General features: G+C 42.6%; 1 protein-coding gene across 9 annotated transcripts in view; it reads right to left on the bottom strand.

Moving 5' to 3' along the window:
- RERE (arginine-glutamic acid dipeptide repeats) overlaps positions 1-18908 on the bottom strand; it is a 258495-nt gene that overhangs the window by 19138 nt on the left and 220449 nt on the right. For all 9 annotated transcript variants that reach the window (XM_072883764.1, XM_072883759.1, XM_072883763.1 and 6 more), the window contains one exon: positions 85-247. In XM_072883764.1, the coding sequence (XP_072739865.1) occupies positions 85-247 (163 nt within the window). The remainder of the gene's footprint in view (positions 1-84; positions 248-18908) is intronic.

The following is an 18908-nucleotide window of genomic DNA, read 5'->3' as shown; positions in this document are numbered from 1 at the left end:
CACTTGAAGGTACAGCACCATTACATTACTGTTGCTCCCTGCATCTAAACAAAGATAAATGCATTGCTTTTAGCTTCCACTTACAGAATTCACTGGAGGGGGGCCTGGAGGGAGTGTTGACTGGAGTGGAAGCAGTTCGAGTTTTAATTCTCCGAAACACAGCCTGTCTTCGATGCCTACGGTGGGCTCGAGAACTCGCTGCTTCAGGGGTTTTCTTCCAATAGTAATAGAAGGTGATTAGTTCTCCCTGCAAATACAGAAGGCGTATGTTAGAGGGGCATGCAAATCTGCCTTGTCAGCTTTTTTCCCTCCCTTTTGCTCTCTGTATGCATGCACATGTATTTTTGTAGGAAGCTTCATGATGTGTTTCAGCCAGACAAAAGAATTCTTTAGATAAGACAGAAAAAAAAAAATATCCTAATTATTTTTTGTTTGCTTTTGCAGGGGAGGAAGAGAAGTCAATAAATGCCTTCTTGCTCCTCTCCTCCTCCGCTAGAAAAGGAGAGAGATTGGGTAGTAAGCAAGTACCCAGGCTCTGCCTGGATGCTGCGGGCCCTGCTGGTCTCAGCAGTTTGGAAGGGGGTGCCCGTGCCTTGCCGTCAGCATCCTGTTGACCCCCCTGCATGGCACGGCACGGCTCAGGAGGCACCGCATCCATCCGGAGAGGTACTGCCTCTCAGTGAGCTGTCAGAACAAATAACTGATAACTGCTACGAATTCTCTGGTGTTTACAGAAAGAATAAGGATCAATCCAAACAGATACTGCCATGCTGTCAACCTACGTTCTGCGTACAGATATTGTGAAATATTCCTCTTTAAGGAGCTGAAAGTTAGAATAAAACCGTGTTCAATGAGAAGCCTATAACCACAACTCAAGCCTACTAGAGTAAATCGTGCTTTAATTTGAATATATATGCCCACATCTAAATTAATTAAGCAGTTAAAAGAGCACACCTAGAGAAATGAGTGATAATTTCACAGCATAATGAATCTGGCTTACATTCAAAAACTGGAGCAGCTGCCATTCAAACTAGCGGATGTAATGCCGAACTAAAGAACAGCATGTGGTTTTAATCTCTTTTCTCTTACTTTGAAACCCCATCATTTCCTGGCGACTTGTCTGCCTCTAAGGTAAAAGGTGTTGTTTCTTTCAAGTTGCAAGAGAAAAACGGAGAAGTTCTAACCAGCCCCTTGAAAAAATCAACATCAGAACAAACATACCTGAATTGCCCACAAAAAGGGTTTCTTTGAACTGCATTTTATGTGATCAAATAACATAACCTCAGCCTGCTCCCTCTGTGGGGAAATCCTGCAGCCTATACTGAGGGCAGATCACTCAAGTTAACTCTAATAAAGACACACCCTTAATCCAAACTCTCCCAAGGGCCTCAAACAAGCAATTACAACCGTAACTAACATCTGTACCACCGAAACACTTGAAAGACAAAAGGAGGATGTTGTTCTAGACATTAACTGCTGACATTTAAGACACTTAAGAATTTTACCAATGCCTAATTTAAAAATAGAAACACCAGAAAAAGAACACAACCACAACTTTGATTTCTGGCGATAGACAGAATAGATGCATTTTTAATCTGCGCTGCTATAGACTGGGATTGATGCTACTGATCTCCTCCCCAGACCTGAACAATATTCACACCAAACCGTATTCAGAGCGATACTTGGTTAGGAGGAGGAAGGATTAAGTGGGCAAAATTAATCATTACCTACAACTGTTGATTCTGACGGACAAAAGCCCTGCTAAAAAAAAATTAAAATAAAATGCATAACTCTTTCCTGAGGAGAATCTAAAACTAAAATGGCTGCAGGCTGGTGATGAGCATTCCAGCTATGTCAGATCTGGGAAGAACACAGAATTCTGACACCCAGCACCCTGCTCTGCTCCTGCGTGTTCAACTGTACAATGTTTGCTTTAGAAATACCATTTTACTTTGAGTCCACTAAGTGGGCTCAAAGTCCATCCAGCACAACTGTTTGTCAAACCAGGGATACGGATGACCTGTGCCAGGAGGCAGACAAAGCTCTGCAGAAAAGCTTATGCAATGCTTTGCAGAGGTAAAAAGTCTCTTGCAAATGAAACCAGCCACATTTTACCTATAAATTCATTTATATCAAATCTGAGGTATCAGCACCAAGGAGCAAGTCAGTAAATCCCATGGCATTATGTCACTGAGTTACTGTGTCCTCTGACATACGGCAACAGCAGAGTGCAAACCAATCTGTTTTCCTCCTATCATAAAATAGAAAACGGGAACCTATCTGAGCTCTGTTTACACACTGCAAACCCATCAGGTCTCAAGGGAAGTTTAACAACTTGCACTACATCATAACCAGAACTTTTTAAAAAAGCAATGGTGTATATTTATAAAAAATACTAACTTCATGATGATAATGCTTTCCTTCCCGAGACCCTGCCAACAGTGCAGTCACAACTACATGCAGGTAAAGATGAAATAGAAGTTTATTTCACAACCAGTTTCACCCCATCTATGAAATCTGGATATACTGAAGGACTAGAGAACATTTTGTACTTCAAATTCATCGTCAGACTGCACAGCTACATGACTCAGTAAATGACTCAACTTTCTTACACAGATGGAGAAGTAAAAGTCAGAGAGGAAGCGTACACAGAGAACGTTAATGTTCTATACATACGCACGGGTTAGACATGTACTACACTGAAAAAATTCCACGCCAGATCTTATTAGCTGCCTGGCTATCTAACATTATATTGTCTACCTAAGGGATTAAATGCTGGAGTGGAGTGAGTCTGGAAGGATTAGAAACAGCATACGCTGGTGACGGCACGGGTGGCAGAAGCTTGAGCACAAAGGAGTAAGTCAGGAAAGCTTTGGTTCTACAAACAGGGAGTAAAAACAGCTTCCAGCTTGACTACAAGTGAAGTCAAATGAACTTTAATCAAATATGCATAGTGTGCACTGCTGAAACCCATCGCCCATAAATTCAGGGAACAAAAGCTGTTGCAGAAATCAATAGCCTACTGAAACGTTAACACAGGCAAGCATTGATCAAAAGGCCCTTTTACAAAAGGCAGCCTTGCAAATTAGCTGCTGTTTTTGCTTGCAAGCAAACAGAAAAGCATAAACGCTGCTGACATGAATGGCCTGTAATGATCATCTTGTTCCTGGCGATCTCACCTCACCTCACCACAAGGTCTCGCAGTCAACACATCCTACATCTCTGTACTATAATTGCCAACAGTATGATGAACTGAGGCAGTCTGGTGCTTGTTCACGGGGGGGAGGGCTGAGAGCAGCTGCTCTGAATCCGATTTTCTGGGTAGCAGGTCTACACCCAGGGGAATAGTCCTAACCCAACCACCTGCAAATATATTGCATGTCTCATTTGAAGTTTTTTGTGGCAGGAACTGGGTATTGCTAGCAACGTATGCACTGAAATCACACAGGATAAAGCAGACCGAACCATCCTTCATTGTATCATTATGCTCCTTCAGCTTAAGAGTGACATTGTAGTCTAACAGCTTGTCTAACAGGAGCCGGTGGAAGGCCAAGGCTTATGTAAAGCTGGTAAGGGGGATTCAGGCTGGAAAGCAGAACGTCTAAACAAGAATTAGTGTCCTTGGGAGAGAAGCACATCCTGGAGAAATACGTAAGCTAATTAAAATGTTTTGGGAACCATCTGAAACAACTAGTAGAAGTGTGGTAAGAAGCACCCTCACGTGAACTATCCTCATTGTAATACTAAAAGTCACACGCCTCGAGCTGGAGACCCCGGCCCAAGCAGAGACCCCTCACCTCTGAGCGTGCGCTACACTGCTACTTTAATATTAAAGTAGCACTGTAGCTTTAAGTTGAAATAAGAGAAATGTAGACCAATAGAAAACTGCTTTGTGTAATTCCTTATGCATATGCATAAGTAGACTGTATAAATACTGTACCTGTATGACCGACCTTTGTGCTAGCTTTGTGGAGCTACCACCTAGCACCCACCTCGGTGCAAGCATGAAATAAAAATACCTCTGCCCTGTGTGTATACTGGCGTCTTGCGCACCGGGTAAACGACCTCACACTTGTGGGGTAACATAATCTCCCTCATTTCCAAACTTCAGAGATAAATTAAGAAAGGGGCGAGACCACTGAAGCAACTACTACCTGTGGTGAGGTCTCTGGCTGATGGTGGAAGAGAAACTCAAGGCTTGCAAGGCAAGTTCAGGGAGGGCTGAACCTCCTGCTTGAAACAGTGACCTTGTTTGTCACTCTCTAATCCAGTTTACTGGCCTGAAGCGCACAGACCACCTGAAGTTAGGAGGAGACTGTCTCCTTTGGCAATAAGCACCATCCAACTGCTTTCTGTCACCCTCTTCTCTTCCCTGCACCCAACAACGTGCTCTTGTTTAACCCAGTTCTGGAACCACCAATAGAACAGGCATTAACAACCACTGCAAAGCCTCACAATGAAATGGTAAACTTAAGTGATGCACGACCCAGCTCATCACTACTTTGAACGTGACGTAGCAAAATTTTATATGGCTGCACATACGTGGATGACCCATAAGGCATATGCAGATAAGAAACATGAGTGTTCGATGAGGCAGTTCCTTATAGCACACGCAAAACCACTCTTCAGCAAAGCTCCCAGTCTAATGAATCAGAGCAGTCGTAACATTCCAGATGTTTGGGGGTAATATAGCCAGTGTTTTGAGGCAACTGTCCAGCAGGAAGGGTTTCCATGTCCAAGCTGCTGCTTCTTTGACCAGAACTGTTCATGGGCTGCCTCCTGACCCTGAAACCCACCTCATCTCTCAGACCCCCAGATACTGGTGGTGTTGACACAATTGTCCACTGGTATCACTTGCCAATAAATCCAATACGTTAGAAGGAAAGTCTCAATAAAATGGCCCACAAGTCTACTCCAACAGCACCCCTCAAATGAGCAGCTCTAATTCCTGTACTGTGCCACATCCAAGAAAGATGCTGTCAGTGCCCTCCCAGATCAACTGCATCAAGGAACAGCTTTTTCTATCAGTGTGGGGAGAAGATTCATTTCTCTCCCAACCTGCTTAGCTGTTCATAGGAACAGCCTCACCTCCACTTGATACGCCACCTCTCTTTTCTGCAAACACAGCTCCATTTTTCTATGTTAACATCTGATTAACTGTCCCAAGCAATTTATCAAACACATATAAAGCAAAATGAGAAGCATTGTTCAAGGCTTTTAATGCCACCTTTCCTCGAGAACATCTACTTTCCCATTACTGAAGTTTCACAAGACAGAGGGATACGTTCTTCGCTGAAAACCATCGTTCAGCTTTCATCAGTTTTGAAACACATCTGGAGCTCAACTCCTCAAATCTCTTGCCTTCTCCTGCCAAGGCCACTTCACCCTATGTTGTAGGTACATTAAAAAAAAGTCACACTTCATCTCCTTTTAGCTCTGTTCTAGGGATTATTTTTAAAGAGAAAGAAATGGTTCAGATCCACTCCCGCAGGAGTACGCAGCAGAGACCTTCTCTGCAATTCAGCTCTGGAGGCTGAGCTGATGAGAGCCTTCAAGCGCCCAACAGCCCACATCCTCCCTACCCCAGCACTCTCCTCGCACTGCACAGGCCACCTGCATTTATTCGGAGATGACTTCCTTGGCATGGGGCACCTCTCGCTTACCTCTCCCACCGTGTTCACCCACTGCTCTCACCCATATTTTTTTGCAGCTCAATCAAGCTCTCCAAGCCAGATCGCGGAACACCAGGACAGGCCGTACTAACTCTTCCATACCCTTAACAAACTAACATGAGCGCCAGTTAGTGCTGCATGCCCTGGTTTCTCACTTCTTATCAGTAGTTTTCAAATGTAAAATACACAATACAAGCTGTGCCCCATGTTTGTGTTTAGTCTTGCCTTAGGTAAACAACGGATTAACACTGCCTATGCATTTCTGGATTTGAGAGGTTTTGACAGCCCTGCTGCAGCAGACACTGCTCCTGTGGAAGCCAATCACACAAACACATCAACTTACCTTCAAGTATCTGTTATGGTATAACAGAGTGAGCAAACATCATAATTGCTGTTTAATTTCCCCAGAGCCTAGCTCTGCCAGGGGGAAAAAAAAAAAAAAAAATGTGGAGGAGGGGAATAGCTTTACAGTAATTAAACAGAAAAGGTAAATGACAACTCTCTTCAATGGCTATAAACTAGTCATGGCAGACCAGAGGGGAACAGATTGTCCAGCTGTGGCCTTAATGAATTCACAATCTTTATGGAATGCATCAAGATTTTATTAAGTCAACTCAATTTAGCTAATGCTCCCTATTACTAAAGTCCTGTGGTAAAAACACTGTCTCCAGCGCCTCCCTCCTTCACTGAATCCCCTGGCTTTAACAGTCTTGGTTACAACATCTGCTCAAATGCCTGCATGCCAAGGGCCATATCAAGAAAACGGACTACACATGCAGAGTTTTGCATAACGGGAGCTTTATAGTATACCCCTTCGGTACAGACCAGCGTATCGCTGTCTGTCGTCTCCAGGTTGCTTCCTGAAACTTTACAGAACAACCCAGAATATTGCCACACACTGTCAGACTGGGAAACAAAATCGAAGGTACCAGTCCCTTCCATCACGCACATCTCCATACCCAAAAGTTGCTAACACGAGGCGCGAATGGATGCGAACAGGCTAGCACAAGCATGCAACAAACCCTCCGGCCCGCGGAACAGCACAGCCTACCACGCCAAGGCAGAAATGGGACAGCGAGCAGAGAGCGCTGCATGGCTCTTGTTGTGAGCCTATATCCAGACAGAGAAAATTCGGAACTCTTGTCTTGGTCTGAACAAGTTAAAGTATTGAAAAAATGCAGCAGGGAAGAGAAAGAACAACAGCTGTGTGCAGCTCAGAAGAGTTGAACCTAGGCATTTCTACAATTTTAAGCTTGGTCTACATGCCTCTGCCAACTATGACAAATAGGTTTGCATATGCTCTAATTAAGCAATAAGTCTCAGCAGCTTGTTCAGTAGCACTGATTAATGTCCACCTTGGGTGCACAGGAATACTGCATAATCTAAAACATTACTGAAATTTTAAGAGAAGCTTTTAAAAACCAAGCAATATTTTACTAACACTACAAAAAAACACATTAAAAATCTAACGAATATCCTGCAGGTTTCTCAGTTCTCTAGCATATTTTAAAAGTATAGGCATTTTATCTAGCAGTTCCTCTAGCTATTTATTATCTTCCGAATGGCAATACAGCCTTCTCTCCTTGGTCTCTGCTAAGAACTCTACCTACAATTTTAGGAGAAGACTGGCTGTCCTAATACTCTGTTTCCTTGTTCTGCAAACAGCAACATAAGCTAGCTGGTTTCATTTTTTATTCGAAACTCCTGGCAAAACAGGCTGGCCAAGCGGGAATCAAAAGAGGAGACAGGGATATAAGAAAGCCAGGCTAACTCCTTGGTTTTTTATGCTGTCAATTTACCCCCAATACAGGAACAGTCACAGAATTTCCTGGGAACCCAGCCGAGGCTCCATCTGTATTTTCTGGATTTCATTTTGTTGTGGAAAAAAACTGCAATCAGATACAGCTTTATGCTTTCTAATTGTTTCTGCTAAATGAGCACTGCTACCCTGCTTAGTCCTCTACAGACCAGAGGAAGAGTGAGCTTCCAGCTCCTACAAATTCTACTTTTGTTTAGATACCACAGGCCTATGATACAAGCGGTCATTAGAGAACTGTGTCACTCCCGATAGTGCTGAAACAAGTTTGGAACCTGAAGATTTCACTCCAAAATTCCTCGAGCAGTGAAGAGACTAAAATAATTTCATTTTTCATGTTACCTAAACACACAGATCACTTTTGCAATTCTCCCAAGAGAACGTATTTGCCCTCATTCACAAATAATTAAAAAAAAACCAAAAAAAAAATCAACATAGTGGGTGAGTGCAAACTAAACCCACCTCTTACAACAAAATTATGCATGGGAACTGGAAGTGGCAAGAGACATAAAGAGTAATGGAATCACTAGTAGAAAAGAGTCAGTGAACAGGGAGTGCAAAGTAGGGAGAAAAACGGAAAGATATATACAAGGTAGGATGTAAATAATCTCTCATTTGAAACAAACATTTATCTGCAGTAACACAGTAACACTCAACCATTGTATAGCATCTTCCGTTTGATGACAAAGTCAATGAAGGATTTATAAATTAAGTCTCAGCACATCCTTTTCAGGTTTTATAGCGTATAGAAACAAAGCGGCAGAAGATTTATAAATTGGCCAAGATCAATCCTGTGTGAGAATTACAATTGTACTGATTAACCTCAGACTATGTGAACAGCTCCACCGGTGACAGTCAGGCTCTAAAATTCCTTCATAATTCAAAGCCAGGCCTATTGGATAGGCTTATCCATCCTTATTAAGCTCAGTACGGGCTGACTGTTCCTCAACAGCTCAGCTTTCCTTTTACCCTCAATCCAAGCTGCTGCTTCTTTCAATTGGATAGTCTTGCTTCATTCCTACCACTTGATTGTAGGGTTTTAGCAAACCACAGAGAAATCTAAATGTTATTGTCCACAGCCTGAAAAAAACACCAATAACATGTCTCTGTGCCACAGCTAACTCACAATTTTCATGTAGTTCATTTGCTAATCTTCTCCAGTGTTTGTAATTAAGGTTGCATATACTGGCAGGAAATAAGATAATCAGCATATTACGGAACTTACCCTTGCTATCTGTTTTATGTGAACAATTTTTTTTTTCTTTTTTTCCCCTCATTTTTGGGGATTTAAGTACCAGCTTTAACAGTTCTGCAAAAACAAATGCATAGCACGCTAGCGCATTGTTTTAAGCCTCAACCACAGTTAAAAGCTGCTGACCCTCTCTCCAGCTGTACGTCATGCCAGAATGAAAAGAAAGCTTTTGTAATTAAGGCTTCTTCCTCCAGAGACTCCTCTTTGTTAATCAACAGAGTTCCTAATCCCTACAGGAACTCACAGACTGTTGCCTGCATCTATTATTAATTATTAGAGCCTATCTTTAATACTGTCAGTTATAGTTCTCCAGGACCACGTAACCACTGCCAGCGTCCCCAGGTATGCCCCACAGGGATCTCTGGTGCTTGATCAATTAAGAGGTTATCAAAATAGCGAAAGAGTTAAGAACCTGCTTGCCTTATACACATTTGTCGAAGGATTTATTTTTTACTCAGCTCCCCTTTGCCACTTATATGATCAAGATTTCTGAGGTTAGAAATCCTGATTTGCTTGACCACTTCTAACTCCAATCATTTCACTTCTTTTCCCCTCCTCTCCTAAGCTGACCCTCTACCCTGCCCTTGCTCAGGCACAGCTCCCCAGTCTGCAGCAGAGAGGGGTCTCCCATTCCAGCAGAGCCCAATTCTCCAGCACGGATGTGATGTTTTCACCTGGCACAGACTACGAACTGCTTCATGCAGACAGAGCCTGGAGAATGTAATTTAGCCCCTGTGGAGCCAGGGCATCTCTCTTCCTATTGAGGCGCAGGCTGGCATACATTGCAGGTTCCTTCCAACCCACCACTCAACATCCATTTGTTCTCCCTAGTAAATGCAAATATTCAGCCTTTTTCCCTTTTCCCTTACATCTTGATGCCCAAAGCGCTACCCCTAACAAAATGCACATGGGCCAGGCTGAATTAAGCACAACATAGTTCTGAAGAACAGAGATGAAATGTTTTTGCAACGATGGGAGAAGTTCCTATTTTCTTGAGCCAGCAATTCTTTCATTCCATTTTACAACCCACATCAAAGTCCTGGGGTTCACAGCTGTTTCATGCAACATCTCTCACTGCCAGTCGCTTGTTAACTAGCAGTTCTCAATATTGGAGCTCACAGACCAGGACAAAAAGGAGAGTGGGACAAATACCCGGAAAAATTAAATGCAAGGTATTCAGAAAAGCTTTCAGAGAAGAGCTCACCGTAGTCTGCACTGATTGTGGCTTTCCCCCTTCACATACACTTTTCCATCAATGCCACCGCATCGAGAATTTAGCAGCAGAATACCAGGAATAGGATTTTCTCAATGAAGGTGCCAAGCACCGATACATTATCCCTTTAACTGCACTTTCTTTTTGTACCAGCTCAATAATTAAGTTTCTTGGTTGCATATTGCTAGAGTTCAGGTGTGGGACAAAACAGCCCATTTCACTGCTACTGGCAGCGTGATTTACACTGGTATCTCTCTCAATGTCTGTGATACATCACATTTTCACTGTTTAAAGCAAAAGTATCAGTGGTGGTTCACGTGGGCGTGTATATGAGAGAGCAGCAAGCCATAAAGCAGTTAAAACTACCACACTCCATCCCGTAAACATTTTTCTATTTATCTGCCCTTCATTACATGCACAATCTTATTATCTCTGCACATCCTCAAAGCGACAGCCGTCAGGGTCACCCTATAAAATATACATCGGCAATGTTACATTTAATGACTGGAGCGAGAAGAAAAATGAAGGATGGGAGGAGTGGAATACCGCAGGATGTTTTAAAGGGATCATCAGTTATATCTATGCATTTCCTGAAGTGATAATTGAATGACAGTGGCTGGGGGGAAATCCATTTCTGAGCTTGGGAAAGGACTGTTAAGAAAAAAATGTTTTTGTACTGGCAGCATGTAATGGCTGCCAGAAAATGAAAAAGGTTCCTCCAACCATAGCAGTTCCTCTATTTTATGGATTTTATATAGGGGCTGAGAATTATATCAAGTACAATCAGCAATTCAAACCAATCAAAAACTATTGACAGACTTCAGTAATTTCATCCCCAACTAGACTACTTTCTGTTGCGGTTTGCATGTCAACTTTAATTAATTGAAATGAAAGACCAATTTGTATATGTGCATGCGTGTGCAGAAAGTGACATTCCACACACAAGGACAGCAGCGTTTTCTACTTTCATAATTTTCGTTTAAACAAAGTATTAAAAATGTAATTCTACTGTTCAGCAGGGAACTTAATCCTCCTGCATTTCAGTAAGGTATACATATGCTAATTTGTTTTCTAATTCTGCACAACTGAAACTAGGCTTGCAATTATTAAAAAGTTTTACTACTTTAAAAATATTTTTATTATTGCATTATGACAATTTTACAAATAGAATCAAACTACACTTACCAAAACATTTCCCGTGTTACCATTGTTAGCTTTGTTCTGTTAGTTGACTGCTTCACAGCAATAATGCAAGTTGGTATTTAAAACAAACCACTTCCAGTCAATTGTCACTTAGAATCAATACTCTGCGTTATTGCAAGACTCCACTGGATGCCTCAGGCTCACTGGAGTGACACTGACACATCACTGAAGGGATGACAGAAAATACTGACTTGGAGCTCATCCGAATTAGAAAGGCTTTCTCTCACTACAATATTGGGGAGGGGCAATTAAATACCCCCCCAGTCGCACTCCTCGTTAGCTAAAACAGACAACCATTACATAGCTCAGCAAATTCCCCTTCCGTTCAGCTGGAAGTTTACACAGTGATAAGATGGATGACATTTTACTGATCTGAAAAGATTATTTCAAACGGTTAAGTGCTTATACCTTGCAACCCAAGTGCCTGGCTCGACCTACCTGAGAAGACACTGGAGTCTCTAACATTTAACCAAGAAGTTTCTGGCTATCTTTCAAGCTCCAGTTTAAAAGTCATCAATTAGCCCATGCGTGGGCAAGTGCTTCAGGTCGAACAGACTGTATTATTCAACACTTCTGGGGCACCTTGGATGGTCTGGAAAAAAGTTCCAATCCCCAAGTCGCTGCAGCTTCTCTGTAATAGTCAAATGTGTAAATCCTACGACGTTTTATGGGCCACCGAGGACTGTCTTCCTGTTAATTATAGCTGGTACTTCTGTTTGTTTCCTGGTATGAAATTGTCTGTCTCACGCCTCCCCCAGGTTAAGTGAGAATATATTATATTACCAGGTTTCAAAACAAATCTCACTCTTGCCATATTCTGTTATGGCAATCTGATGTTATTCTCAGTAGGAGTTCATTCCCGTGACGTCAGATAGGTTTCCGCCCCGCTTATTCCTTCGGAGAGTGGGGTTTTGCCTCTAGATTAAGAACACAGATTACTTGCACTGTGCTCTGCAGTCCTAGCCCCATTTCTTTCCTGGGCAGGCAGTGGCCACTGAGAAGATGATATACCACAAAAACAAGGGAACAAACCCACTCAAATAAATAAGCAAATGGAAATTCTGAGTTTGATCAGATTTTCCTGTTTTAATAGGGCAAGAAGAGCTGAAAGGTAAGTAAGGAATTAGCCATTTGTTTCTTGAAAGCCGCATTCTGTAATTGCTGTATTAAATACAGAAATAAGAATTGAAGGTCCACTTAGTTCGTAGACGACCGCCAGCAATGCAACTTTGCCACCAGCAGCACCCTTTCAGACCGCTGCTGTGGCTGCACGCTGGCCTGCGCTCCGCATTTCAACGCAACAGCTGGTTCAGGTTTTCCAAACACATCTGTGATGAATCACACAAAGCCTGGCTTGTCAAATGTATGCATTATCTTCCCTGACACACAGCTTCCTCCCTTTGCAGCTCATGACCTATAGGGGGGCTGTTGAGTTTTAATAGTTTATTATAAAGCCATGTTAAAAACAACAGCGTTCAGAAAATACTGAAAATTACACAGGAGGCAACAAACCTCGTAAAATAATCTTCACTGCTAATAGGAAAGGGAAGATGCAATCACCTGGAAACAGAAAATTTTTCCATCCCTTTTTTATTGCAGCTATCCTCAAAGTCCTCACACCTGGTTATATGATGAAAACCATCAAACCCCCATTCCATGCTGAAGCCAGTTAGAATTTGACCTCTTAATAAAAATCTCTATCAGGGGATGTCCAACACCTGAACAAGCCAGATGGAGGAATAAACCCATCCGTTTTACACCTGCAAAGTATCAAATAAACTCATACAAACCACCAGGCTTACCACGGAAAACTTTATTCGCATGCTACACAAACACAGGTTTAAGGGTTCCTGCTCTACTATTCAGTCTGAGTTATGGACAAAGCAACAAACTTGCAAACAAAAACTCTCAGACAGGCATCCCTGTCATTAAGCCTTGATTTTAAACAGACTTAGTTTCTTCTCAGATCTGACCCCTGAACAGCTGTTTTCCTTTTACTGCTCTCCAAGAACATTTCTCTAAACCAGTAGATTTTCTAGATTAAGTGTGGAGGGCTGAGGGGTACTTAAGCATCTTCCTGTTTATCAGAGCAATATATGAAAAGAGGAATACTGCAGCAGGACATCAAGCAACGCCCCCCACCCCTCCAAACCACAAAAGAACTGCTACGTAAGCTGCTTATCCCTCAGTTATTGTTGCTTCCCTCCAGTCTCAAATTCTTTCTGTCAGGAAAAAACCCTTAGCAAGCAAAATTTAACTAAAAGACAATGGTAAGAGTTGTAAAGCAGTATTAGAAAGACCAATTCACTGTAGCTTACTATAATACCTATACAGTGAGCTCAAAAGTGAAAGAAATTGCTAATTCTTTACAGTTCTGTTCCGCCCTGGTGTCTCCAGCAAGCGTTAATCCTAGCTACTCCCTTGGGAAGTGAATTTGATCCCCACTTCACAATTAGGGATAAGAAAAAAAAGGTGCCAGTAATTTGGGGCATGACTTAGGGCTCTGACTCCTGAGGTCTTGCAAATCATACTACAGTGAGTTCCGAGATGAACTCGGGCTGCTGCCATTAATCCTGTCCTCCCCGTACATGGCCCACACCCACAGCAGGGGTGTCAGGACAGGTGATAACGGCTGCCACAGCTAATTTTACAAAGTGTGCTAACTTAAAATGTCACTGATTTCAGTTTACACTGTCAATTGCAATGGAACAGTGGGCTCATTTTTACCTTTCTGTCATGACCACTACAGGGATGCTAACCTCTGATAGAAGAACCATGTAAGCAGGAGAGTACGATGGAACAAGAAGTTAAGGCAACAGAATTTTTCATCAACTCAAAAATCAACTGCCGCTCAGAACCAGAGACCTCAGAGACAGGAGGAAAACCCAAGAGCTGTGATTCACACCACTAGGCATGCTAACCTTCTAATAGCGATTTCTCCCTAGTTGGGCAAATTTCAGATTCTGACCCACTGGATGACATAAAGCAGCTGCAGCATTAGAAAAGGCATCTTCATCTATCTGGCTCTGCACAATACCTATTATACAGAATTGTAGCTCCACATGCAGTTATCCACCAGGGAGACGGAAGAGCCATTAAAGCAAAAGGGCAGTATTGGCAAAAGAACAAATGGCTATAGACCTTACGAGCTTTAATATGAAGTTTGATCCGTTCATGAAAGGGATTTGAGAGATGGTTGCCTGTGACAACAGAACTTTAGGTTCAGCAATCCCCCCAGGCCTGTTCTGGCCCTGCATTTATGCCAGAGGAAAAAGAAGTGCAGACCCCAGGAAACCTGTCAAGCAAGGGCGCTGACCTATTATACAGCCAGTCTGCCACAGAGGTAACATTTTCCTTACAACAGCCTGGCCAGCTTATTCGCGAGCTGCCTTTCTGCTTCCCTGAAACACTTCTCTCTACGTTTCACTTTACTACCCAAGAAAAGCTCATGTAAACGAAGGCAGGTTTCTTTCCCTCTTCGTAGGTATTAGGCTTGTATTGTCTCTACCTGCCTTCCTGAGTTCTTCTACAAGTGAAGTAGAGATTGAGACAGTTTCTGATAAAGAGGAATAAAATGTCATTTTTACCCAGTCAGCAATTTTCTGAAGACTAAGATGAAGACAAGACCGCTTCATTGTACTGCTTTATTAGACATGCATAACTATATAACCAATTCCCCCGGATGATGCTCGACAGCTCCCGTCACACCACCTTAGCCTAGCCTGGCACTCTCGCCCTCCCAGCCAGCCCTCCATCGCACAGGCCTGTTTCTCATTACCAGTTTATAAACGCTGAAGAGTCTCATTCCAGTTGCATCAATAAGAGCTCAGAAATTCTTTACTACTACAGTTAGACTATGCCAATATGCCATGGAAACACAGAGACTGAATGATCAGGTATTCCAAACGCACGGAGTATTACACCATTTATTCCCTACTACCATGTCTAACAGTCACAGCATGTTGACGCCTACCACTAGGCAGCGTGAGTGATCATTTTAATTAGTGGCTTGTATTCAGCACAGCAACTAAGGTGTCAGAAACGAAAAGAGAACCACTTATAATTGAGAACTTCAAAACAACCAGAAAAAAGACGTTATATGAATACTTGCTGGCCTCCTTTGACAGAAAGCAAAGCCTACTAGTATACATTTATACTTGCATGCTTCTTAAAAGGATATTCCATTATTAACCGATAAGCTGTAGCCCCAAAGTTTCTGAAATTGTTGGAATATGAGTCTTCATACATTTACCAGAGGGCAACCTATACACTGCACTATTTGCAACCAAAAATACTCACAGAAGCATCCCACACTTTCAACAAGACACTTCCATCCCTATTAGCCACCAAAATTCTCTGTTGCATTTTTTCCTTAAACTTTGTTTTTCTGGAATCCTCTACCTTCTTCCATTGCTTGCTAACAGTGACCGCAGGTTTGTAAAGCAATGCCACTGGCAAGTCAGCCCTAAATATACATATCTTTTAACTGCAGTGGTGCCACACAGGAGGCTCTACTTGAAGATATATGTTAGCATTTCCATCATGAATCTGAAAAGGTGTTATAGACAGAATTTAAACACGCCACTAGGGAAAAAAAAAAATAAATCAAGGTGGTAGTAGCAAGAAGAACTGCAACTGTAAACTTAACCTGGTTTTACCTTTAAGCACGTACCTTAGAGTGAGGCCATATTGTCAGCTAGGACTTCCAGCCTTACCTTTGTATGCAACAATACTTTCGTTTTTAGTGATCATCTATAAAATCAGTAGTACTACATGAGCGTAAATCAGAGTGAAGTAAAAACTAGTGATTTACTGCATGGAAAATTCCATTAACTAGAAGTGGGTACACGCTGAGTTAGTTTAAGAATTCGCTACCCTGAAAGAATCTAAGAACAGATTTCTGCCCCCGCAAACAAACCAACCAACCTGTGGCTCTAGACATAGCAATGCCAGCTTTCACCTATTATTAAGTTGCATTACAGTTTGGATTTGGTTTACTACAGCAAAAGATTACACTATAAATAAATTCTTCAGAAAGATGCAGAGACCCAATGACACAGCTCAGTGCTGAAAAACAGCTTGAGATGGATGTTCGGTGTGTTGATTTCACTGCCATGTGTACGTTTGAAAACTGGAAAGCCAAAAGTCCATTTGGTGGGGACACATTCTCATTTCTCCTTCTAACTGTGGAAGATTTCCATTTGCGAAACAAGATCAGCGTTTAACACAGTGCTTGGGCTCAGGGCCAAGTTCAGCAAACAACCACATGTCGTGCACAAGTTAATGTTTCCTGTAGACATCGAATACTTGTAACTTTTGTAAAGGGCTTCTCTGTATACTGCCCCATCACATCAAACCTGTAGTAAAAAGGCCAGCTTAGAAAGGCCATGTTGACATCATATGACAAATCATTCTGGGAACCCTCCAGCTCCTATCTTTTTCCTTTCCCTGTCCACGCCAGTCCTTACAAAGCCTCTCCTACAACCAAGCTTTGGAGTGATCTCTCTAAAGCCTAAGTGGTTTTATCTCCACAGCACCTTTACAGAACAGGCTGAGATATTATCCCATTTCACAGAACTTGGAGAGAGACTAGTCAAGCCAGAAGAGAAGGCCCACAAAAGAACAAAGAGATGAAGTCAGCTTTCTCTTTACAAGACTAACTTCATGGTCTGTCAAATCATCCTTCTGCTTTGTTTTCTGGGCCTCCCTTAAGACTTTTTCTTCCTCCCTCCAGTCCCTCTAGAATCAGAAAGGGTAGAAATTCCCAGAAGGGGCAGTGGCTGAGCAGACGAGACACAAAGACTCCTGCAATTCTTCCTGGCAGGGTCTAGGTGATGGGTGAATGAAGATAAAGAGATGGCATCCTGCCCATTTAAGTACCATGTTGTCATATGCTGCTCCTGTCAACTCCTCAAAAATACAACATCATAGCAACATATCAAAGAAAATCTCATTGGTCTGGTATTACAAAATTTATTTTCTGGGCAATGTAGGCAAGTAGTATTTTTCAGGGAAAGAGAAACACACCTCTGCTCGATGCAGGCCAATTGTCGGGTCTGAGTGCTCTGGTGTCCAAACGGACTGAAGGCATCCAGGATAAAGTGATGATCTTACTCATATAAAACCTGGTTTAATTTAGAGTAACCCTGACTTGCTAAGACAGAAAACTGAATTTCAACCGAAGAAAGCAAGAAAAAAAGATTTTACATATGCCTACTTTAGACTCCTACATTCTTTAGACTACCATGTCCAAAGCATTTTATTTCCCAGCTTTAAAAAGAAATGTCCCTTTAACAAGCTTCTTTTGTCTGTAAGCAGTAGCTGAAGAAAACAGGAAGACATGAAGATCACAGGGAATCTGAGCTACGCTGAGCCAAGACACAAGGAACTCGCATTCTGCTTCTCCAGCAGGTAGCTGCTTTCAGGGGGAGGACAAGAACAGACTGCACTGATGAGGGCTATCACCAAGCTTTTACACTGGAAGAAATGATAAAAACCAAATCTCAATCATAGTAAGAGTCAGTGCTTGAAGACTCACTAAACAGATTCTGCAGGAGCGCTGCAAAGTCCCATTACAGATTACACCTCCTTCCTACCTGTTTCAGTGAAATGGAAAAGTGTCAGTCAAGGCATAAGCAAAACTAAAGTTCAGGGGAGACACAGAATCATAGAATGGTTTGTGTTGGAAGGGACCTTCAAAGATCATCTGGTCCAACCCCCCTGCCACTGGCAGGGACATCTTTCACTACATCAGGTTGCTCAGAGCCCCGTTCAACCTGACTCTGAACGCTTCCAATGATGGGGTATCCAAAACTTCTCTGGGCAACCTCTTCCAGTGTCTCATCACCGGCATCATAAAAAATTTCTTCCTTATATCCAAACTAAATCTACTCTCTTTCAGTGTTGCCCCTTGTCCTATTGCTACAGGCCCTGGTAAAAAGTCTTCCTCCACCTTTATATGCTGAAAGGCCGCAATAAGGTCTCCCCGCAGCCTTCTCTTCTCCAGCCTGAACAACCCCAACTCTCTCAGCCTTTCTTCACAGGTGAGGTGTTCCAGTCCTCTGCTCATTTTCATGGCCCTCCTCTAGACCTGCTCTAACAGGTCCATGTCTGTCTTGTAGTGTGGACTCCAGAGCTGGATACAGTACTCCAGGGAGGGTCTCACGAGAGCGCCGTAGAGGGGGAGAATCACCTCTCAACCTGCTTGCTGGCCACACTTTCTGCAGCCCAGGATACGGTTGGCTTTCCGGGCTGTAAGCACACATTGCCTGATCATATCCAATTTTTCATCCACCAGTATCCAAGTCCTTCTCTGCAGGGCTGCTCTCAATCCATTCATCCCCCAGTCTGCACTGATGTGGGGATTGCCCGGCCCAGGTGCAGGACCTTGTTGGCCTCGTTGAACTTCATGAGCTTACTTACATGCCTTGTCAGAGTGGTGACTTAGTCCAGTCAGAGCCATGATGCATTTGATTCAGTTCGGTCCAACAGGCGTGAAAGAGAAGTACTTTCTAAAGCTATGTGTTAGAAAAAGGTTCTCTGTGGTTGATACCTTTGCAGCCTCTCTAAATGCAGAGTCCCTGTGTTTTCCATGTGAAATATTCAACAACCTAAGAATGCTTTCAGCTTCACGTGCAGTTCTCCACCAATTAGGAGCAAAACACAGCAGTGACAGCATCTCCGCTCTTAAAGGCATCTGCTGCTTCAAACAATTCATCACCTCAAGTTATTCAACAGCAACATTATTACCTC

This window comes from Ciconia boyciana, chromosome 19, assembly GCF_034638445.1.
Source record: "Ciconia boyciana chromosome 19, ASM3463844v1, whole genome shotgun sequence".
NCBI classification, from domain to species: domain Eukaryota; kingdom Metazoa; phylum Chordata; class Aves; order Ciconiiformes; family Ciconiidae; genus Ciconia; species Ciconia boyciana.
This window is presented reverse-complemented; position numbering and strand designations above follow the sequence as displayed.